General features: G+C 48.1%; 1 protein-coding gene across 2 annotated transcripts in view; it reads right to left on the reverse strand.

Annotated features, from left to right (window-relative positions):
- RIMS4 (regulating synaptic membrane exocytosis 4) overlaps positions 1 to 24438 on the reverse strand; it is a 61571-nt gene that overhangs the window by 15736 nt on the left and 21397 nt on the right. The window contains exon 2 of one of the 2 annotated variants that reach the window (XM_065892564.1): positions 4727 to 4865. In XM_065892564.1, coding sequence (XP_065748636.1) covers positions 4727 to 4865 — 139 coding nt within the window. Of the gene's footprint in view, positions 1 to 4726; positions 4869 to 24438 lie in introns of both variants that reach the window. The other variant, XM_065892563.1, reaches the window with a different exon arrangement.

Genomic DNA, 24438 nt, shown 5'->3' on the forward strand with positions numbered 1-24438 from the left:
TCAAAAAAACAAACAACCCAATCAAAAAATGGGTGGAAGACCTAAATAGACATTTCTCAAAAAAAGACACACAGATGGCCAAGAGGCACATGAAAAGCTGCTCAACATCACTAATTATTAGAGAAATGCAAATCAAAACTACAATGAGGTATCACCTCACACCAGTTAGAATGGGCCTCATCAGAAAATCTACAAACAACAAATGCTGGAGAGGGTGTGGAGATAAGGGAACCCTCTTGCACTGTTGGTGGGAATGTAAATTGATATAGCCACTATGGAGAACAGTATGGAGGTTCCTTAAAAAACTAAAAATAGAACTACCATACCACCCAGCCATCCCACTACTGGGCATATACCCTGAGAAAACCATAATTCAAAAAGACACATGCACCCCAATGTTCACTGCAGCACTATTTACAGTAGCCAGGTCATGGAAGCAACCTAAAAGTCCATCGACAGACGAATGGATAAAGAAGATGTGGTACATGTATACAATGCAATATTACTCAGCCATAAAAAGGAACAAAATTGGGTCATTTGTAGTGACATGGATGGACCTAGAGACTGTCATACAGAGTGAAGTAAGTCAGAAAGAGAAAAATAAATATCGTATATTAAGGCATATATGAGGAATCTAGAAAAATAGTACAGATGAACCGGTTTTCAAGGCAGAAACAGAGACACAGATGTAGGGAACAAACATATGGACACCAAGAGAGGAAAGTGGGGCGGGGGATGAATTGGGAGATTGGGATTGATATATATATATATATATATATATATATATACACACTAATGTGTATAAAATAGATAACTAATAAGAACCTGCTGTACAGCACAGGGAACTCTGCTTCACTGTACAGTAGAAACTAACACAACACTGTAAAACAACTATATCCCAATTAAAAAAAAAATCTTTTGAAACTTGTTTAAAAATAAATAAATAAAAATACTACCTTGCTAAATAGCAAAAGAAAAAAAAAAAGAAACCTGAGATGATGCATTTCTTTTTATTGGCCATGCCACGTGGCATGCAGGATCTTAGCTCCCCGACCTGGGATCGAACCTGTGCCCCCTGCAGTGGAAGGGTGGATTCTTAACCACTGGACTGTCAGGGAAGTCCCAAGAGATGCTGCATTTCTAACAAGCTCCCGGGGGATGCTGCTGGGCCGTGGACCACACTTTGAATAGCAAGGGCTAAAGCCACTGTAACTGGTATCGCGTAGCCTGGAGCCCAAGCACTGTCAATGGCAGAATGGCGCAACCCTTGTAGGGAGCCCTTGTTCCCCAGCCCTGAGACCTGGCTGCATGCAGCATTTCCAAAGTTCTCTGTGCCTGCCCTTTGCATCTCTCACCACACTGCTAGTTGCATGGTCAGTGGAAGGCAGGGTCTCTGAGATGCCCGGCCCAATTGTCTGGCACACTGTAGGTACTACAGTGTAGGTGCTAAATGAAATCCAGTGTAGGTGCTAAATGAAAACCCCTGTGCCCACTTGCAGGAATAAACACACCCGGCAGCACCAGGGGCTGCAGGCTGGCAGGGGCTCCTCAAACATGCCGGCTCCCTATAAGCCTCAGCTGGGCTGGCAGGAGCCCAGGGGGAGGACAGTCACACCCCCTCCTGTTTCAGAGCCTGGCATCAGGGTCCTGCCAGTGCCCAAAATACCTCCAGAACAAAGAGGAGGCTGACCACAGCTCAATGTCCCCACCTGTCCCTTCGACTTCCTTTCCTCACCCAGGTGTTGGAGGAAGGGGGTAGCACCTGGTTGGGCTCCACCAAGACTCAGCCCCTCTTGCGAGGGCAAGACTCTCCCGTCTCCTGGACGAATCACCCTCCAAACCACCTGATCCTTCCTCAACTGTCTCAAGACACCCACCGCAAACCTTTTAATAACCATAATCATCACAGCCAACATTTATCCCGTGCTTATCCCGTGCACATTCTAGACACAATTATAATGGGGGTGGCTCACTCTATCTACTAGGATGCAACTGGCCACAAGGAGCAAAATACTCAACTCACAGTGGCTGAATCAACAAACAACAATAACAACAGCTAATAATAATAATGCTTGCTATGTGCCAGCCACTGTTCTAAGTGTTTTACATATATTAACTCATTGAATCGTCACAGCTACTCTATTAGTGGTCTGTACTGTTATGGACCCCTTTCTATAGATGAAGAAACTGGGACCAGAGAGGTAAAGTAACTTCCGTAAAGCTACACAGCTCTTAAGAAGCAGAAATGAGGCTAAAACCAGGGTTGTCCGACTCCAGAGTCCTGGCTTTGAACACATCTATAATATAGCATACTCTCTGGTCCCTTAAATCACATGACAGCAAATGACAACAGGAGGCACCGCCTAAGCACCTGTCATGTGCAGGCATCATCTCATTTCTTCTCCACGACACCCTCCTATGCTGCTCCCCTCGGACAGGTCATGTGGTCTCTCCGAGCCTTCAGCTCCTCTTCTGTAAAATGGGAATATGGGTTTGACCCCCTGCTGTTGTTCATTGCACCATGCTGCCGCCCCCGTGACCTGGTCTTCTGACCTGTCTGCGAGGCCAACAGATGAGATGTTTATCCACCTCCCTAAAGCTTAGAGGACTACAGACATGCCCAAGGCCATTCAGGGGGGTCAGTGGCCAAGCCAGGACTAGTACCCAGATCTCCTGACACCCTGAAACTCAGCAGGGACCTACTGCTACCCAGATGCCTAGAATATCCTCCTCCAAGTTTTGCTGCCTTGCCAAGTTTCTTAGGTTAAAGAAAACATTTGTTCCCTTCTTCTTCATCCTCCTCCTCTCCCTCTCCCTCCCGCCTGTCCTCCTTCTCTTCTCGCCCTCTGGAAAGTCTCCCTAGGAGGTGGGTGGACCGGCAGAATCTGCCAAGGCAAGGCCATTCAGAGACCGGAGACGCCCCGTTTAGGAGGGGCTGAGGGGGAGAAGGCTTTCAGGCGGCAGTGCCCCTAGCTGCGAGGCAGGGCCAGAAACAGGACGGGAGCAGAAGGTGGCAGCTGAGCCCCAGTCCCACCTCCCAGCGGCCTGGCTGGGTGTCTGGCCTTGGACAAGCCACTCAGCCAGGACTGTCCAATGGAACTTCCTATGATGACGGAAATGGTCGACGTCTGCACAGTCCAATACAGTTGGTGCTGGACACATGCTGCTACTGAGCGCTTGAAATATGGCGAATGCAACAGAGGAAAAGAATATTTAATCTTAATTCATTTACATTTAAACAGCCACATTCGTCCAGCAGGGGACTTAACTTTTCCAAGCCCCAGTCTCCTCTTGTGCTTGACAAGGATGGTGATAACCCCTGTCCTCCTCGGCCAAGGACGGCTGAGACAATGAAGCGATGGGGTGCTGTGGTACAAGCCCCGGCTGAGAGTCGGGACTCCTGGGTTCCAGACCTATTAACGTGCTGTGTGATCCAGGCCAAGCCCCACAACCTCTCTGAGTGCCCTGGTCATCTGTACAATTAAGAAGTCACTTTGGATCAAAGTTTCCTTGCCAGGGATGGGGTTTAGAAGAATGTAGGAACCCGCTACAGTTACACGAAGTGTGTCTGTATGACTATGCGGGTAAGAATGAGCGTCTGTGGGTGCTTCCCTGGTGACCCAGTGGCTGAGAATCCGCCTTCCTATGCGGGAGACGCAGGTTTGATCACTGGTCAGGGAACTAAGATCCCACATGCCTCAGGGGAACTAAACCCGCGCACCACAACTACTGAGCCCGAGCACCTCAACTAGAGAGTCCATGTGCCGCAACTACAGAGCTCACATGCGGCAGCAAAGGTCCCGCATGCCGCAACGAAGATCCACGTGCCACAACGAAGACCGGATGCAGCCAAAAGAGTAAGTAAATGAAATATGAAAAATTTTTTTAAAAAATGACTGTTTGTTTGTGTTCAGGTGCACATGTGTATATTTATCAGGGGAAAGCAGGCTCAAAGCTTTCCCAAAATTCTCAGAGGGGTCCATGATCGTTCCAACAATGAGAGTCCCAGTCTAGACTGGCCTTCTCCCAGGGGGCCTTTTAAAAATGGAATTCCCAGGCTCCACTGTCAAGGAGTGTGATTCAGCAGCTTGGACGTGGGGCCCTGAGATCTGTATTTGTAGCAAGTTCCCAGCGATTCTGATGTACATCTGGGGGAGAGAAACACAGGCAAGGAGCCAGTTGGACCTAATGTTTTATGACTTGATGTGTGTGAAACTCCTCATCAAGCAGTAGTACACATTTTTAAAAACCAATTGGGATTTAAGGAACTAAGAGAGTGAAGAGGAAATAACAACGAGCCTAACAAGACCCCTTCCAACCCCCGTCTTCATTTACTGACACTGCTTTGCCAGCCACTGTGCCGTGTGCTTTATAAATATTAACCCATTTAATCCTCATAACACCCCCTACGAGGCTGGTAGTACTGTCCCCGTTTTACAGACGAGGAAACTGAGGCACAGAGAGGTGACTTGCCCAGGATCACACAGCCAGTGAGCGGTGGAGCCAGGACTGAGATCTAGACAGCTGGGTACCAGAGTCCATGCTCCATCACACTCCCTCAGAGCATCATCCTTGCTTCATCACCTCCTTCTGAGGATGAGGATGACCCAGGAGCCCTGAGTTAGCACCCCTCCCAGCCTGAGGCTGACCCAGGGATCCTGGAGGGTGCTGCTCTGTCCCTCCCGCCCCATCCCACGCCCAAGACAACTGCGGGCCCCACACTCACTTGCCCTCAGAGCCGTAGCTGTTCATGCTATCCTCGATGGACTCGTGGCTGGCCTGGCGCAGCGTCCTGCTGGGCATCTCCACCGCCAGGCCCGTCTCCGTGCTCCTCTGGATGGCCCCCTTCAACCTCCGGCTGTCCCCTTCTGGGCAGAGTGGCCAAGAGAGATGGGGGGAGAGACATGGGGTGGCAGGGGACAGAGAGACCAGTCCTCTGGTTAGCGTTTCAAAGGCTGGTGGCGGCCCAGCTTCGGCCTCTACCATCCCCATCCCCAGTCCATCAACCTCCTCCCACCACCGGCCTCACCTGCACCCACCCTCCCTGCCCTTTACACCCACCCAACAAACAGAAATCACATGAGTTCTCTTAGCTGGCAGATTCATTTACATGTGCTTTTTTTTTAATTGAAGTATAATTGATTTAAAATACTGTGTTAGTTTCAGGTGTACAGCAAAGTGATTCAGTTGTTTTTTTCAGATTATATTCCACTATAGGTTGTTACAAGATACTGAATATAATCCCGTGCTCTACAGTAAATCTTTGTTGCTTATCTATTTTATGTACTGTAGCTTGTATCTATCTGTTAATCCTATCCTCCTAATTTGTCCCTCCCTCCCTCCCTCTCCAATTTGGTAACCATAAGTCTATGTCTGTGAATCTGTTTCTGTTTTGTATGTAGATTCATTTGTATTATTTCTAGATTCCACGTATAAGTGGTATCACATAGTATTTGTCTTTCTGTCTGACTTACGTAAGTATAATATTCTCTAGGTCCATCCCACATGTACTGCTTCTTAAACTCACTTCTTCCCTGCAACCTTCTCCAAATCATTTCCCTCCTCCTCTTTAGCTACTAGTTACCGAGCACCTACTATGTGTCATATTCTCTGTCAAGTGCTTTTCGTGGATTTAGACCATGGTTTCTCCACCTCAGCACAACTGGCCATGTGGATGCATTATTGCTTAGCTGTCAGGCGCTGTCCTCTGCACTGTGGAAGGTCCAACAGTAACCCTGGCCTCTACCCACTAGATGCTAGTAGCACCCTCCCTCCAGTTCAGTCATGGCAGTCAAAAATGTCTCCAGGGCTTCCCTGGTGGCGCAGTGGTTGAGAGTCCGCCTGCCGATGCAGGGGACACGGGTTCGTGCCCCGGTCCGGGAAGATCCCACGTGCCGCGGAGTGGCTGGGCCCGTGAGCCATGGCCGCTGAGCCTGCGCGTCCGGAGCCTGTGCTCCGCAATGGGAGAGGCCACAACAGTGAGAGGCCTGCGTACCGCAAAAAAAAAAAAAAAAAAAAAAAAAAAAGTCTCCAGACACTGCCAAATATCCTCTGGGGGATGGGGGGGCAAAAATCACCCCTGATTGAGGACCACTGATTTAGACCACTGGCACCCTGCCCAGGTTTAAATCCTGGATCTCCTTCTACTGGCTGGGAGACCTTGGGCAAATTACTAGTCTCCCTGTGCCTCCACTTTCCTCGACTGTAAAATGGGAGAGCAGGGTTATTATGAGGACGACCCTCTGCCCTTCTATTCCCTCTCCCAGTCAGTAGCTCACACCTTCGCTTCCACTCTGTGATCAGACGTTATCTTATCCAAGCTCTCCTTGATCATCTCCTGGCCCCTCCCACCCCAGGCCCTTCTCCACCCAGCGCCCTGCTTTGGCTTTCTTCCTGACACTTACGACCCCTGACATGTTCTGCACTACTGGTCTATTGACTAGCTTCCTCCACGCAGAAGGTAAACTCCGTGAGGACAATGCATTTCACTGTGTGGCGTGTTGAAGCCCCAGGGCTCAGAACACAGTCCAGCCATTGTAGGTGCTTAATTAATAACTGCTGGATGAATGGGTGTCTGCCCTGAGACTGGTCTTAATCCTCAGCCGCCCAGGAAGCGGCGGCTACCGCTCTCCCAGCTTTCGCACCGAGCACGTGGGATTAAGGCGCGAGGGTAAGGGACTGGCCTGCGCGTAGAGCCGGAAGGCGGGGCTGGGGACGCGGGGCACCGTTTGACCCTGGGGCGGCCTCTCGGCTCTGTGCTCCACATCCTTGAGATCACGGCAAGCTTTCCGTCTCCCACCGCCCTGGAGGGGCTGTGGGTTTGCTAGAGGTGGAGGCGGATCTTTAGTGGGACCTTCCCCATCTCCCCACAGAGTCCGGGATGAACTGACAGACCCCAGGGCCTTCACCAGTGCTCACTGACTGACCCATCAGGGGACAGCGGTGCCACCCAAACCCCGCGATCCTGCTCATTAAGAGTATGGGGGGCGGGGCCTGTGTGCCAGGAAACAGGGCGAGGCCAGGACACCTCCTACTGGTCTTCTCCTGGCTTCCCTCCTCCCAACTCAACGACGGTGTCCCCTTCCTCCCTGACTTGCCGGCAGATGGACATGTGCACACACACGCAGAGGTACAGGTGCTCTGTGTGTGCTTCTCAGAGTGTGCGCCCACATGTTTCTCTCCTACATATATCTGCGTAATTCAGACACAGATGTCCACATACTCAGAAAATCACACACACACAGGAAAATGTGAAAAGACATAGTATGTTAATGTATGTCTAAGTGTCTATATTTGTGTGTTGCCATGGGTCTCCACACAGCTGTCACTCTGTGTTTCTGAGGCTAAATGGGCATGTGTGTCTGGGCACGTGCCAGCCACATGCAGACACGTGGCCGTAAGAAGTGTACACCAACCCACTCAAGAACGCACACAGAGAAACCGACACAGCGCGCGTGTATGTGTGTGTGTCACCCTGGGTTATTTCTGAACACGTGGGGGAATGTGTGTGTCCCTGTGTCTGTTTCCCGTCATTCCACACTTTGTTCTTTCCCTACTCTGTATCTGAAGTCCCCCTCCCAACATTTCTGTTTCTCTGTGTATAGCAGGGTCAGAGGCACAGAAAGACTCAGCAACACACATACGCTCACTAAGAAACACAGACTCACAGGCACAGAGAGACATCCCTCCAACACACACACACACACACACACACACACACACACACACACACACACACACACGGGCATAGTCACCTCCAAGGACAACCCCCTCCTTCCAGTGGGGATACAGACCCACAACCCGGTTACCCTGTAGGCAGGCTGCAGATACCTTGCCTGGGACCTTCACTTCCCCACTGAGCCCTGTTCTGGAGCCCCACACTGGCTCATCCTCACTCAGCAAGGTCTGACACATTTCTCCAGGAAGAGGGCGGACCAAAGCATGACAAACAACTCAGTCCCTAAGGGGACTGGGCAGGGGGTGGTTTGGAGAAGTATGGTTCACGTCTGTGTAGCACTCGACAGCCCCAAAGCATTTCACATCCAGTACCCGCCGTGGGCCTCAGAACAGCCCTGGCTCAGCACGCCGGTGAGCGTGGCTTTGCAATCAGGTGGCCCAGGCAGAGTCCCAGCTCTGCGGCCAGTAGCTGTGGGACCTCAGGCAAGTCAGGTGGCACCGTGACATGCCACCTTCCCCACCTCGAGAGTCCCCAGTCTGGGGACCACCATTGTACCCAACCATACCACACAGTGCCACCACCTAACCTTGTCCATCCAACCCTTCCTTTTGTCATCTCTTGCTGACTCGGTCATGGTCCAATTCTTCATTTTGTCATCTCTTGCTGTCTCAGTGATGTCCCCAGAGTGACTGTCCCAATGCTTTCCCACTCCCCATCTCATAATCCCATCCATCCTAACAAATGACCTTTCTCCCACTTGGCTGAAAAGATGTGTCTCTTGGACTTGCTCTTTCTTGCTTCCAAATTTCACCATCCTGAGACCTTTCCACCTGCCCCTTGACCCTCCCTCCCTCTCTGAGAGGAAGGAGCGATCCTTGACCTGGCCCAGCCTGATCTGCCCTCTGTCCTCCCCATCCCACCTTCTCCCGCCGTCACTGGGACCTCCTCCCACCATTTGTCCTCTCTGGGTCTTGAATCTACCACCTCTCCATCTTCTGGCTCCTTCCACCCCTCCTGCAAGCCTACGCAAGGCTTCACTTCCTTCCCCACTCCCTTCAATAAACACACTCCTTCAGAGAACAGCCTTGGCCACCACATGCCCAACCGCAGGACTGACTACACCAGTCTCCAATAGCGGCTCATGACCATGCACAAGGGCCTTATCTCAGCTTCCAACCCCAGAGTATGGCCCTTCTGCTTACTCAACAAGCATTTACTGAGTGCCTTCATGCCTGGTGGGGAGTCCTCCTGAAGATGTTAAACACAATCCCAAGTGCTGGTCTCCACTGACAATACACACATGGATGGGAGACCCTGCTTCCGGTCCACAGGAGCCCAGAAATAGGTCCTGGTGTGACCCACTGCACTGGACGATGTTGATGCTCCGCCCACATCCCCACACATCTCCCTTCTTCCCACTTTCATGAGGTCCCACCACACTGCTTCTGAAAGCCACAACAAGCCAACTTTTTTGGGGTCCGTTTTTAGATCTTCCTTTGGGCTACTGAGCCCACTTTGTCCCCACACAGGCAGAGGCAGAAGTGCCTGGGAATTTGTGGCCCCCAAGCCCCTTAATCAAAGCCTAAATGGAACAAGAGAATGAACCCTCGGGTCCTTTGCCTCAGGTCAGAACAACTCTGACCTGGGCATAACCCAGGCTCACGAGGAAGCCTGCAGGAGGGGCTGAAGCCGCCCTCTGTGGGATCTGCCCAACAGCACATCCCTGCTTGTTTCCTGGGTGCCCAGCCTCCTCGGGAAGCACTTCCTTTGTACGTCACCTGCACACGCATCTCATCTCTGGGCCCTTTTGGGGAAACTTGACCTAAGACACCTGGCTTGGCTGGCATCCTAAGGAAGTCAAGGTTCAAAAACAGCTGCACAGGTGGGTTCCAGCATCACAGTGAAAATACCATTCCCTCCAGGAAGTGTGGTGATCAAAAGATCAGCTCCACAAGAGTGCAGGCGTGGAAGGGGGCCCCCTTTCTGAAGGGAGAGTCAAGGATCAAGCAAGAGGCTCCTTTGTCCGTGGTTATCCTAAGGCTCCATTGGAGAGGCCTGGAGTTTGAGTCCTGTAAACTTTGGGTACCAATTGTGAGACAGCCCTCAAGGCTGGCCACTGTGATGTACAAGTAAATGGAGTGTGGATGACCTACTTTTGGCTACACCCACTCCCACTTGCTGTACCCTGTGGGTTCTAAGTCCCTCCTCTCAACCTGTGCTGACAGAGAGAGAGAGAGAGAGAGAGAGAGAGAGAGAGAGAGAGAGTGTGTGTGTGTGTGTGTGTGTGTGTGTGTGTGTGTGGCAGGGGGTGGGTAGGCATCAGGCAAAAGGTATGTGGACAACTGGAGTCCCACCAAAACACAGGAACAACTTGGGATACCAACGCCTGTGTGTGCCAAGCACACACCTGATGGAGAGTACAGCAGAGGGAGGAAGAGTGGGGTGATCCCTGCCTCCATGGAGCTCACAGTTCAGAGGCGGAGGCAGACATTAAACAGATGATCACACTGATTAATCACGTGTGTTAAGGGCTTTGAGGAGTAAGTAAAAGATGTAATGACAGCACCCACTGGCGGCCCAGTGGGAGGGACACTAATGTAGGCTATTGACTACTTCGTCCTTTGAATGACAGTCACTTCAGATCCCTCCCTTGGCCTCTGTGATAGTGAATTCTAGTAGATCCCCTCCCATCTCTGACCACTGCCGCCATCGCTACACATTGAGCCCTCGCTCTCCAGTCCTTCGGTTCTTCCTCTCTCTCTAGAGCCTTCCCATCACTGATTTCATTCCCCTCCCACAACATGAGGACCACCCTAAGCAAAGGAATTCTATACCTCAAATCTATAGCCCTTAACTCTGTCAGGACCCAATACTTCCAGCTGCACTCTGGACGTTGCTACCTGGATGAGGAACCTGGATGAGGAGCTGGCCACAACGAAACCCATCCCACTTCCCCTCTTGACTTACGTTCCCACTTTTCCCAGCCACAGACTCAGAACCCCCGAGGACCTCTCTGACCTTTCCCCCTTTCTCATTAGATGCCAGGTCGTATAAAGTCTCTGCCCTTAACATCTGTTATCTCTCTCCCTTTCTGTCTATTTTCACAGCCAACTACCCTAACTACCCCAAGTCTAAACTATTTTAATAGCCTCCTAACTGGTCTCCCTGCTTCCAACCCACCCACTCAGCAAGTCATTAACAGATTAACTATCTTAAAATACCACTTCAGACCAAGATATTCCCTTCCTAGTAATTTATAAATTCACAAATAGTCAGAAAAGCACACCAAGCTATGCACAAAGAGGTTCCCCACAGCATCATTTACACCAATGAAATGCTGACATTAACTGTCTGTCAATAGGAGATGGGTTTACTAAGTGACACATCCCCATAATAAGATACTGTGCAAGTCTTAAAAAGAATCATCTAGACCTACAACTACAGTGACACAAACGATGGCTTCAACATACTGTGAAGTTAAAAAAGCATGTTGCAGGACACCACGCAAAGCATAAGACCATTTTTGCAAAGCCACAGATAACGTAGCTTTATCTTTCTCTTCATGCACAGACATAGAAAAATCTGGGAGGATATTACCCAAACCATTAATGGGGAGTAACTGTAGGGGGAAAGATTGCTAGAGGGTGTGTGTGGAAGATTATTTTTGTAACTTTAAGATATATACAGAAATGTGCACAAACCTTTAGTGTACAGCTTGATGGATTTTCACAAGGTAAACACACCCATGTAACCAGCAGCCAGATGAAGAAACAGCATTACCAGGGTCCCCAAAGCCCACTCGTGCCCAGTCTTCCAGGCTCTATCTTGCTCCACAAGGGTAGCCACTATCCTGATCTCAAACATCAAATATTTTGCCTGTTTTTAAACTCTATATACAGAGCATGGCCTTTGGCGGCGGCGGGGTGCTGGCTTCTTCTGCTCAGTATCGTGTTGACTGTATGAGATGCATCCATATTGGTGTGTGTAGTTGCAGACTGCCTATTATCACTGCTATAAAGTATTCCACCGTATGAATACACTGTTCCACAATCTACTTACCCACTGTACTGTTGACGGGCATTTCCTTTTTTTCCAGGTTGGGGCTATCAGGAATAATGCTGCTTTAGTGCGTGGCCTTTGGGGAACATTTGTACCTGTGTCTCTCGGAGGTGTACCTAAGGGCGGAAATATACCTAACGGCTGGGTCATAGGGCAGGCATCTGTTCAGCTTTAGCAGATGCTGCCAAATGATTTTCCAGAGTAGTGGTACCAATTTACACTCCAATCAGCCCATTGGGGAGATTTTATTTCTCTTTTGTAGGCTGCTGTGTCTTCTATTTTACAGCTAAATGTATTAATTCTAGAACGTAAATGAAGGTAAAATATAAATTTATAAATAAATCACGACTTCATGCCATGATCCTATTTAAAACCTTAGAATAGCTCTCCACTGCCCATCCAATGAGCTACCGGCTTCACACTCAGGCATTCACGACTCTCCATTATCTGATTCCCTCCCCATCTGCTCCTGATTCCCCTCTCAGTCTCTGCACTCCAGCCCAGCCAGGCACCTCTTTGCTCCATGTACATCCTCAGGAACTGCCTCATCCCCATTTTCTCTCCTTTACTTTCCTGCCTTCCTAACCTTCCCTATCAAAATTCTGACCATACTCCAGAGTTAAGTTTTAAATAACAGTTTATCAGAAACTCGCCAAACTCTTAGGGCTGTCATGAGGATTAAATATAATAAGGTAATGTAATAATATAATGACATTTAATCCTCAGGACATCCTAGGTGGGCTGTGGCACACAGTAAGCACTCAATAAGGTGGCTATTATGAATAATATTACCACTGTGCCAGATGCTATGCCAAGTGTTTTACATAGGCATCTTCTCATTTTAATTCTCACAATAAGTTGTGAGACAGTTACTACCCCATTTTATAAGGTAAGAAAATGAGGATAGAGAAGGTGTAAGTAACTTTCCCAAGGACACACAAAACTACTAATGGCAGAACTAGAATTCAGGCCTATGTCTTTCTGACTCCAATAACCATGTTTTTACTGAACCACTAAACTAAACTCACTGCACTCTATCACAGAATATAAACGCCATCTCTTCCACAAACCCTTCTCTGATCAGACTCCTTGAGTCCCAGGGGCACTTTATCTTCACCTTTATTAGGGTATCTATTCCACTGCACCTTGAAACACAGTCCTTGATCAACCTACTGATTTCCCTGTCTACTGTGTAAGCTCATTCAGCCGTCATTTCCCTTCCGCACCACGGACAGCACCCAGCATTGCCCATCCCACTAACAGTGTTTAATTGAATTGCTTTTATTTTTAGGATGTGTCTTCAAGAAAAGTGCGAATTCTCCAGTGAAGAAAACAAGTAAGTCTCATTCAGTTGTCCATAACTGAATACGAATGTGTTTAATGTACCTTCTCCCAAAAGCAAGTATTCATAAAGGAACAGGATAAAATGCTAATAAATTATTAGATGACATTACTTTTAGCACTTACCCTTTACCAGACACTATTATATACATATAATATTTTTATATATAGTATTTCATATACATGATGTTTAAATTAATATAAATTACATGTAAATTATAACTTTATAAATGTATATTTGTTTCCATGTTTTATGTATGTTTATATAAAATTTAGCCATAACTCTGAGAGTCAAGTATCATTACCCTAATTTTACTAAAAGGAACCAGACCCAACGCAGTTCAGCATCTTGCCCAAGGTTACACCAGACAAGAGAGCGCTAGGTTTTAAATCCAGACCTTTGTAAAAACAGATCTTACACTCTTAACCACTAGAGATCTCAGTAATGTGGTGGTGGAAGGGAGAGGAGGGAAAGAACACTACCACTCTCCACTTCGACATTTTATCCAAAATGGGTCTTTACAGCTTTGTTTTCTAGATGAGGAGCCCAAAGCTGAGAGAGGTTATATGACTTGCTGCAGGTCCCCAGGCTCTAAAATCCCTAACCACGTCACTGGCCGGAGTATAATCTCGTTTCTGTGAGCGGCCTCCTTCGGGTCCATCTCACAGCCTGTGAAGCTCTCCAGACACAAGAGCTCTGGGTCAGTGGGCTACTTCAAACCAGGGTGATCCCCTGGGGCTCACTGCTTTCCCTTCCCACGGCCACTGCCCTTCTTGTCCCTCCAAGATAAATACCCTAGAGGCTACTGCCTCTTCTTCCTCCATGGTCAGCCTCTTCCTGGCCTAGCTATTCCCAATGACTTCAAGCGCCACATGTCTCCCCTGCCCAGGTCTTAAAACTCATCTGAAAACCAAGGGCTGAGTTGACATGCAGGCACTCAGGCCTCCATAGCCCTGATGCTGCCTTTGGCTGTATCTCCAAGGACAGGCCAAGGAAGCACAAACCCTGAGTGAGAACCCTTTACCTTCCCCCTCTTTTCTCCAGAGCTGTCGATATCTGCCTTCCCTTAAAATCGGAGAAAATTCCTTTTGGAGGGAACTCAGGGGTCATCTAAACCAAGGCCTTCCTTGTATAGAATGGCAACTGAGACCCAAGAGGGACATGAGGTAATGACCATGTTGGCATTAGGATTCAGGTCTCCTCACTGCCAACCTCTCAGCTCCATTTCACAGTAAACAGCCACTCACGACTATTTCTGAAGCATATTCAGGAAGCAGCAAGGCCTAGTGGTTAAAAGCATGGATGATGGAGTCTGATGGCATGGGGTGTAAAGCTGGCCCCAGTCACGTTATTAGTAGTGCTGTCTTGGGCAAGTTACTAAACCTCTCTGTGTCTCACTTTCCTCTTCTTCTTCAAAAAAATGGAGAATGCAATTTATGTGCCTCATAGGATGTCTGTGAGGATTAAATTAGTTAATACTTTTTTAAAAAGTACTTAGAATAGGGCCTGGCACATAGTAAGCACTATTTAGTACATGACATATAAATATTTGTTAATTAAGTAAACTGTCTCCATGCCTCCTTTGGGGACACAAATTTGAGCCTGCTCTGCATCACCAAGTTCACAGCTCACATCCCCACCTACGCTTGCCTGGACGACTGTAAGAGTCAATTAACTCAGAGGCTCCCAAGCACCTGCTCAGAGGCCAGTGCGAGTCTGACAGTTAGGAATACGCTGGGAACTTAGTTAAAATACAGATTCCTTGGTCTCCTCTCCTGGGGATTCTGGTCCAGTAGGTCTAGGGCAGGGCTCATGAATCTGTAGTTTTAGAAAATCCCCTGGTAACTCAAGTACTCGGTCAGGTGGTCAGCCTCTACTCTAACTGGTGTCCTCTTCTATCAGTTCTCCACTCTGTGGCCTGCATAAAACCTCCACTGTGGTACCCCATTACTTGCAGAATAAATTCCAATGGGCTTAACACACACTGCCTTTCTGACCTGGTCCCCAGTAACATTTCCAGTCTTTTTTTTTTCCCCCATCCCCATGTAATCCCCTATCTACATTCCGTTCACACTGAATAATTCAGGTAATTCCAAATATTCCATGTGACTGGCTACTCCAAATGTCTTACCGATCATCCTGCATAGGAAAGTCTCAGCATTCTCTTCTCTGGAGAAAGATGCTTTTAAAAACAACTGTTTGTTGAAGCATAATACACAAAGTGTACAATCACATAGTAAACAACTCTTAAGTATATAGCTTGATGAATATTACGAACTGCACTCATTTACAGAACCGGCGCCCAGATCAAGAAACGGAGCATTACCAACGTCCCCAGAAGTCAGCCCCTCATGAGCAGCAGTTACTTCCCCTCCAAGAGTAGCACTATCCTGGCTTCTAACAGCCCAGATTGGTTTTACCTATTTCGTACTTCTATATACATAGAATCACCTAGCATTTACTCTTTAGTGTCTGACTTCTTTCACTCAACATTATGTTTGTGAGATTCACCCATGTTGATTGTTTCGTTGCAGTTCATTCATTCTTGTGGCTTTATTGTCTTACATTGTGTGAATATATCAAAATTATTTTTATTCTTTCTACTGTTGATGAGCAGTTGGGTAGTTTCCAGTTTGGAGACATTACACACAGCTCTGCCAGATACAATCTTGTGCACGTCTTTTGGTGACCATCTGCGTACATCTCTTCTGGGCACATACCTAGGAATGAAATTACTGGGCCACAGGACAGGCATTTGACATGCTCTTTAAATGGGTTAAGCAAGATGTGGACTGGAAAGTAAGACTTAGATTATCCTTCGGCAGGAAGCAATACTCTGGAACAATGAGGCTCAGGACTGAGAAAACTGTTGATTAACTGTCTATTTGGCTTACATCTATATTCCCCAAATGTAGTATTTGTTAAGTCAATGTATAGAGGGCAGACAGCACCCAGGACAGGAGAGGGAGGAGTGAAAAAGGCCTGGAGCACAGTAGGCATTCAGAAAGTGCTGGCGATTATAATTAACCTCTTCAAGGGTCAGGGGTCAACAGCTCACTGATACCATCTCTCACAAAACTGTCATTATTTCATGGATTCTAAGACACACTTTTCAACATCTCTGAAATCAAGATGTGAATGACAGCTGATTAGCATGTCATAGTTAAATCCTGACATGTTTTTCTCTCTCTTGGTGGCATATAAAATAACATTGTGACTTGCAATTAGCTGGACATCCAGATGCAGCAGGAACTGTCCGTGGTGCTGAAACAGAGGTAGCACCTCACAGGGAGCAGAGATCTCAGAACAAAGCAACCCTATCCCCTGTTTGTTTTAAGACCACAGTTCTTTCCCATGTGCTTGCTGATGTCTCAAATTCCACCCTTCCATGTAAAAACAGGAACTCCCACTTACTGGGCTCAGCCAGAACCTATGACAGGTGCTCAGCAGACATTACTTCATCCAAGCCTCACAACCACTAGTGTCTCCATTTTCAGAAGAGAAAGCTGACTCATGGAGGTTAGTGAACCTCCCCAAGATGGTAAAGCCTTAAATGGAAGCATGATCTTGGTTCAGTGCAGACCAGAGAGTAATTTTTGCCCTTTAGGCTGCTTTTCACTGGGGGTGGCGGGGGGCAGGGTCCCGAGGACCTTTATCCAAGAGGATCTGAAGGGGGAAGAGGGAGAAATCATGAAGATGCCCAGATGAAACAGGTAGGCGCAAGGGAGGCAAAGAGCACATGATAGGGGTTTGAGAACACTAGACAGGGAGAATTTGAAGATTTGAGAGGATCAGCTGGGTAAGGTATATAAATGTGCTTTGCGACTCTAAAGGATTCTGTTCCGGAAGGAAATGTTATTCTCACTTATTCAGTGAAGTATATATTTATTGAGCTCATTTCCTATACCATGCTTTTCTTGATCTTGCAGATTCTAATAAGACACAGTCCTTGTCCTTAAGGAACTTACAGTTAATAGATGGGGAGAGGAGATGAAACAGATAAATAATTATCATTTATTCAAAAAACTCTTACTAAGTGCCTATTCAGAGCCAGGGCCTGTGCTGGAGACTCCTAACACAGATGAATTAAACCCAGACCTGGCTGAAACTCCCAATCTACCAGGAGTCAGCCAAGTAAAGGGACAATATTAACACAAGGTGTTATAATTACAAGATAGTATAGTTCAAGGGCAAAGATATACACAATATTATGAGAGCCGAAGAGAAGGTAATTAATACAGCACTGGAAGTAGAGGCAGGGTCCGGGTTGTAGGGATAATTATTTCAATGCTGAGTTATACTTGACTACAAATAAAATCGTAAGATTTTATTGTACATGGAAGTGCTACATTTTGGGTGACCACAACCAAAGGCTATACTGACAAATGGAAAACATGTAGAGAGAGGGCAAGAATGTGGAACCAAAATATAAACTGAGGACAAAGAGTTCTGAATGCAGAGTAAATGCGCTTGGGGCGTGGGGAGGTCCTACACTTAGCAGGGATGGCCAGGGGAACGTCATGCACTCTATTCCAGCTCCCGGTCTACTGAGAGCATGGGAAGACTCCAGAGTGGTAAGACTTTCTGGAGAAGGGGGCATCTCAGCAATCACTGGAAGGAAGACAATTTACAATTCCCACCAGTTTCCCCAGGAAGCCATTCCCACCAGCTCTTGGGACAAGCTGAGCAAGCGCTGGGAGAAGTTGGGTTGTGAGCAAAAGGTACAGTCTGTGGTCCCATCTGGCACCAGGAAGCTTCATAATCCACATAGCTTTCAAGGCTTCCAGGATCTGCCCCAAATCTATACTACAAGTCTGACATCATGCACATACCAGGTGTTCCATCCACACTGGATTACTCATCATTCACCAAACAGCCCATGTACTTCCATCTTCTTAAGAGCACAGGCTCTGGAGTCTGAATAACTGGGTTTGGGACTAGAAGCAGGCCTCTGAGACTATCTGGGCAAACTAAAGAAAATTACTGAACTTCTCTGAGCCTTGGTTCCCTCAAAAAACAGAAATAGTAATAAAACCCACCTTACTTTGTTATAAGGATTAAATGTATTGGTTAGCTCTCGCTAGGTTGTGCTGCAGTAACAAGTGACCCTCAAATCTCAGTGGCTTATAGAACCATGGTCTAGTTCTTGCTCATATTAAATGTCCCTTGTGAGTTAGCTATGGCTCTACTCCATGGATTCTTCTGGAATCCAGGATGAGGAGCAAGCCCTATCTAGGACGTGCTAGTCTCATGGCAGAGAGAAAATAGAAATGACGGAACCATGAGATAGCTCTTCTAATTACTGCACTTTTCTCTATGTATATTTCAAAAAAAAAAAAAAAATTTTTTTTAATATACAAAAGTAAAGATAAAAATATGCCCCTGGGCTTCCCTGGTGGGACAGTGGTTGAGAGTCCGCCTGCTGATGCAGGGGACACGGGTTCGTGCCCCGGTCCGGGAGGATCCCACATGCTGCGAAGCGGCTGGGCCCGTGAGCCATGGCCGATGAGCCTGCGCGTCCGGAGCCTGTGCTCCGCAGCGGGAGGGGCCACAGCAGTGAGAGGCCTGCGTACCACAAAAAAAAAAAAAAAAAAAAATGCCCCTAATAATGTAAAAAGGCCAAAGGTGTAGGGGAGGTAAGGAAGTTCTCTCTCTAGGCACATACATTGGAAAGAGAACTCATCAAGCTACCAAAATGATTTGCTGGAACAAGGCATCATGTCAGTCTATTATAGCACAAGTCCACATTAACGTGAAATAAATCTTCTCATGCCCCTTGTGGGGCTGAACTCAAGAACACAGCATATGGACAGTGACTGTCATGGTAAGATAAAGGCACTCAGGGTGCTTTTATCTTATCATGATAAAGGCGGTCCAGTGGTTAGGACTTGGCACTCTCACTGCCAGGAGCCCAGGTTTGATCCCTGGTCGGGGAACTATGATCCCGCAAGCCATGTGGCATGGCCAAAAAAAGAAAAAAATTTTTTAAAAAGATAAAGGCACTCAGTAAATTATAGCTACTATTATCAATAATATTCTGAGATAGACAGCAGCATCCCTAATTCCCAGAAATTCTCAGAAAACTGAGCCTCTGAGAACTGAAGCAGTTTGCCCAAGGCCCCACAGCAAGTGAGTGGTGGAGAGACAATGCAAGACAAACCCATCCTATCCACACAAAGAGGTGAACACACATGTTCACAGCAGCATTATTCATAACAGTCAAAAACTGGAAACAACCCAAATGTCCATCAACTGATGACTCCATAAGCAAAGTGTAGTAGTATATCCATCTGTTGGAATATTATTCAGCCATAAAAAAGAATGAACTACTGATAAACGCTTCAACAGAGATGAACCTTGAAAATATGCAAAATGAAAGAAGCCAGTCATGAAATACCACATATTCTATTTATGTGACTATTTATATGAAATACCCAGAAGAGGCAAATCCACAGAGGTAGAAAAAACAGAGTAGTAGTTGCTAGGGGCTGGGGTGAGGGGGGACTGGAGTGTGACGACTAATGGGTACAGGATTCTTTTGGCGGGTCTGGAGGGAGGAATGTTCTACAATTGATTGTGGTGATGACTGCCTAACTCTGAGAATATAGTAAAACCCGCTGAATTGTACACTTTAAATAGGTGAATTGTATGGTGTGTGAATTATCTCAGTAAAGCTCTGCGTGTGTGCGCGCGCGTGCATGTATATGTGTGTGCGTGTGCGTGTGTGTGTGTGTGCGCGTGTGCATGTGTGTGTGTGTGTGTGTGTGTATCATTTCCCAGGCCCTGCTGTTAACCCTTATTCTACACTGACCCTCACAGAATCAAGGACCCAGTAGTATCGGGTGAGTAGGCTTTTCAGGTCAGCACTGGCCTCTGCCAGGGGCCCCAAAGGGCTCCAGCTGAGCAAGGGGCCAGCGCACAAAGCCTGTTGCGAAGGCCAGATGAGGCCTGGGCTCGGCGGTTTGGACCCCAGGTGTGCCATCTTCAAAGCACCCACATGCGCTCGGATCCCCACAATGGCACATGGATGAAATATGCGGTGGTTACATGGAGCACAGGGGTCGAATTCCTTAATGACAGTCCCACCAGGGCAAACTTTCCTCTGTGCCCCTGGGCACCCCCCCACACACCGCCCCCCACCCCCGCTCCGGCAATACCACCTTCCCCGGTCGACACGTGGTCAGCTTCCTTCAGAGCCTATCAGACCCAGAAGAACTAGCCAGGATCACCTGAGACCCATTGATTGGTACCAGCTGGAACCACCTGGCGCCATTCCTCATGAGAGCAAGCCTACCTTAGATGAGTGGCTCTCGGCACCAGAGGCTGCTGGTGAAGCCGGCCTCAAGCAGCATACCTTCTCAGTTGCCACGCAACCCATCCAAATCCCATGACTGCTCAAAAACCAGTCCCTCTCAGCACCACTGCACAGGAGACCAGCTACCCCAGCACCCACCTAACGCTTTCCAGGCGAGAACCTCCCCACACACTCGCTTAATGCACGCTGGGGTTTCATATTCGCTGGATGGAAGTTCCATCCTTTACCTTCGAACAGTTTAAACAAATCCCTCCTTTGATCTGGCCTTAGCTGAGCTACAGAGCAGCTGGGCCCCATCTTGGCTAAGAAGCCTAGGTTCCTTTCTGCTCCCTCAAATGAGAGCAAGGACCATGGGCCTCTTGTAGACTGGCAAGGGTGTCTGGCACTCAGCAAGTACTCCATACATTTGCAGAAAACCAAACACTACACTTCCCAATTCCAGCCCTGCGCTCCTCAAACTTTAATATGAAAATGAATCACCTGGGGATCTGGTTAAAATGCACATTCTGATTCAGTAGGTCTGGGTGGGGCCTGAGAGTCTGTATTTCTAAGAACTCCTAGGTGAGGTTGATGCTGCTGGTCTGCAGCCCACACTCTGAGTAGCAAGACGCTAACCCACTCCACTCACTCTCTTTTCTGATTTCTTTGCCTTCCTTGGTTGTGCAAGGATACTCTTGGGAAGCTGATGGAAGCTATTCTCACTTTCCTTAGAAAAGTACCTGTCAGCACATACACACAGTACGTTGTATAAAAATTTGAGGCTTGCAGTCCATGGGTTAAAAAACCCTTCCTTTGGACAAACCTTAGTTCTCATGGAAAAGAGGATGCAGTAGGGGACAGCGGGAAAGAAGTCCCAGCAGAGTTAGGACTCCTGGGTCTGGTCCTAGCTCCACTATGGGCCTGCAGTGTAGAATCAGACAAGTTTCTGCACCTCTCTGAGCTTCCGTTTCCCCACCATGAGGGGACTGGATTAGATTACGATGATAAACAGGTTTTCTCTTTTTACGCCAACTCTGGTAGCTGTTGCCTAAAATATCCCGTGTTAAGAATTCTTAGACTATGTCTGGATTTGGCAGAAAAGGGTGCTGTGATTGATTGGTGATGCCTGCCATGGTCCCAGGAAAGTGGGGGGGGGGGGGCTTAACTGATTGGTAATGTCTGCCAAGGTCCCAGGCCTGGAGGGCTATGGGCTTCCTGCCAGGTAACCAGCCTACCTGGAGGCTGGAGAGCCCTTCTAGCTGTGACATTCCATAACTCATTTAGAGTCATCCCAGATTGGGGAAAGTGAGGTCTGTGCTTGTCCTCAAGGGAGCAGGAAGGGATAATTCTTTAAGCTGCTGGCTTCTCAAACCTGCCACCCTGCAGCCCCCTTTGAGACGAGGTAGCAGAATCCCTGCTCCACAGCAAAGAAGGACAGTGTGTCCTTGCACTCTCATCTTTGGTTATTTTTAACTCCAAGGACAGAGGCGCAGGCAGAAGCTGAAACATAGAAGGGCTGCGGCAGGCCACCCAGCCTCCTGAGGGAGGGGAAGCCACCACCCTCCCATCCTCCCAAGACGCTCCATCGTTGGCCAAGTGAAGGTCAAGGCAAACTGCCAAGGGACCGGGGAAAGTTCCTCACCTCCCATGTGAATCCTTCCACGGCTCCGCCCTTCCTCGGTACAACCACAGACCCTCTGCCCGTTCCTATCCCACCACACCCTATATCCTGTTCAGTCATGCATCCAGTCCACATACACGTGCCGGGCCTTGTACTAGTGCTGAGGACACAGCATCGAGCAAGGCAGATGGGGGTCCTTGTCCACTGAGCCTTTCCAGTCTAGGGTGGAAGACAGACCACACACGGGATGGCAAGACAATTTGGTAGTTACAACTGCAGTAAGCGCCTGGAAGAGGACATGGCTGTGGTCACCCCACCCCCGCCCCCAGGCCTACGAGTTCATCTTCAAGAGCTGGGGTGTTCTTCATCCTTCTATCCCTGGCACAGAGATTAAGCTGGCACGGAGGAGGGTTCACACAGGGAATACTTATCGATTGGACATATTACACAGGAGACATCGCCTGGGGTTTGAGGATCCCACAGGAGCCTATCTCAGGCAGAATGAGATTCATTCGCTCATTCACTCATTCGCCAAGCATTTTTCTGAGCACCTTCTATATGTCAAGTACTGCTCTAGGCACTGGAGCTAAAGCAGGGAACAAAAATAAGGGAAACCATCTGTCCTCCTGAAGCTCCAATCCAGGGGAGGCAAGCAAACACCAAAGTGCACAAATACGTGAAGACACAGCGGGTGTCAGAAGGTGATGGGTGCAGGGGTGGGTGTTTTGGTTTTAGACGGAGGTCAGGGAGGTGTCACCATGCTACGTGAAGGAGGTAAAGAAATGAGCCACCTGGATATCTGGGGGGAAAGTGCTCCCAGCACAGAGGACACAAACATACAGACCCCAAGTGGATTTACATCTGTTATGTCTGACAAACAAGGAGGCCAGAGCCGCTGGAGCAGAATGAGAAAGGGGCGGTCTGAGAGGAAGTCTGAGATGACGCGGCAGGTAAGAAAGCACAGACCTGGGGAGACAAACACACTTGGCATCGAGCCTGGCACACAGTGGATGGAAACGATGGTGATGACGACGATGCCCTGCTGACAAAGCACCGGGCACTGGCAGTGTGCTGTGCTACACAATTAACATGGACTTTTATTTGATCCCCACGACAACCCATGAAACAGCTCCTATATTACCCCCATTTTACAGATGGGGAAGCTGAAGTTCAACAAGGTTTATGCATCTTGGAGGTGGCAGGGCTCGAACCGGAATGCCGGCAGTCTGGGGCCAGAATCTGATGTCTCCTGATCTTACCAGCCCTGTTGCCCAGGCCCTGCGAGTGAGTGAGTACCAGTTTCCTTCCTTCCCTGAGTTTTTAAACCTTTTGGACTCGTTTATGAATCTTCTGAAAGCTGTTTATCTCTCTTTTTAAAAAATTCTGGTTTTCTCCAGAAAAAAAAACAAAACATAGATGCACAATGACACAACTTGTACATAATTTCAAGAGGTCAAGGTGATGACTTCTGGTCCCAAAAGGAAGTACGATATATACATTTGTAGCTAAAGCAAGAATTGTCAGAGCTGTCCAAAGAGGCGGGAGAGAGCATGTGTTCCTACTTCTACAATTTGTCAAGAGCCTACTGGGAGTGAGGCACTTAAGAGATTCATGGTATTTCATTTAACACTGTGAGGTGATTGTTACTATGCCCCATTTACAAATGGGGACGCTGAAGCACAGAGAGGTTAAGTGACTTGCCCAAGATCACATGTTGGTATCTGGCAGAACTGGAACCTACTCCAGTTGTAGCTGACCCCTGACCTCAGTCTCTATTCCAGACAGCCTCCTTCTGAATTCCCAAATTGCACCCCTCATCTTCCCAGAGAGGGCAAGACACGTGCTCAAGGTCTCAGAGCTCAATATATTTAGAGCAGGGTCTAGAGCTGTATCGCCCAATACAGTAGCCACGAGCCACATGTGACCACTTAAATTAATTACAATTTTTAAGAATTTGGTGCCACTGTTGCACTAACCACAGTTACAGTGCTCAACAGCCACATGTGGCTAGTGCCTGCCATTTTGGACAGCGCAGAAACAGAACATTCCATCGCAGAAATTGCTATCGGACAGCACTGCTCTTGAATTTGGTCTCTTGACCCTCAACCCGGCGTTTTCCTACCGTCAGAGGCTATTAGAAATTAGATTTGCCTGATTACTGAAGTGAATGGAAAGGGAGACGGAAATAGGGCAGCTGAAGTTGTGCAAGGGAGAGAGCAAGCTCAGAAAGGCTTGTGAGAGGGAAGCTTCAGCCGACATCTTGTACAGAATAAAAGACACGAGAGCCATTGGCTTGGGACCCACGTTGCCGGCAAGGAACCCGCCCATATGTCTGGTTACAGGGACCCTCTGCTAGCTACAATTCCCATTGCGTTGTTGAAGTCTGCAGTTTCTCTAACGGGGACGGGGCCTTCTATCCAGTGGAGAGAGATCCAGCTGAACGG

The sequence above is a fragment of the Phocoena phocoena genome, chromosome 15, assembly GCF_963924675.1.
Source record: "Phocoena phocoena chromosome 15, mPhoPho1.1, whole genome shotgun sequence".
NCBI lineage: Eukaryota > Metazoa > Chordata > Mammalia > Artiodactyla > Phocoenidae > Phocoena > Phocoena phocoena.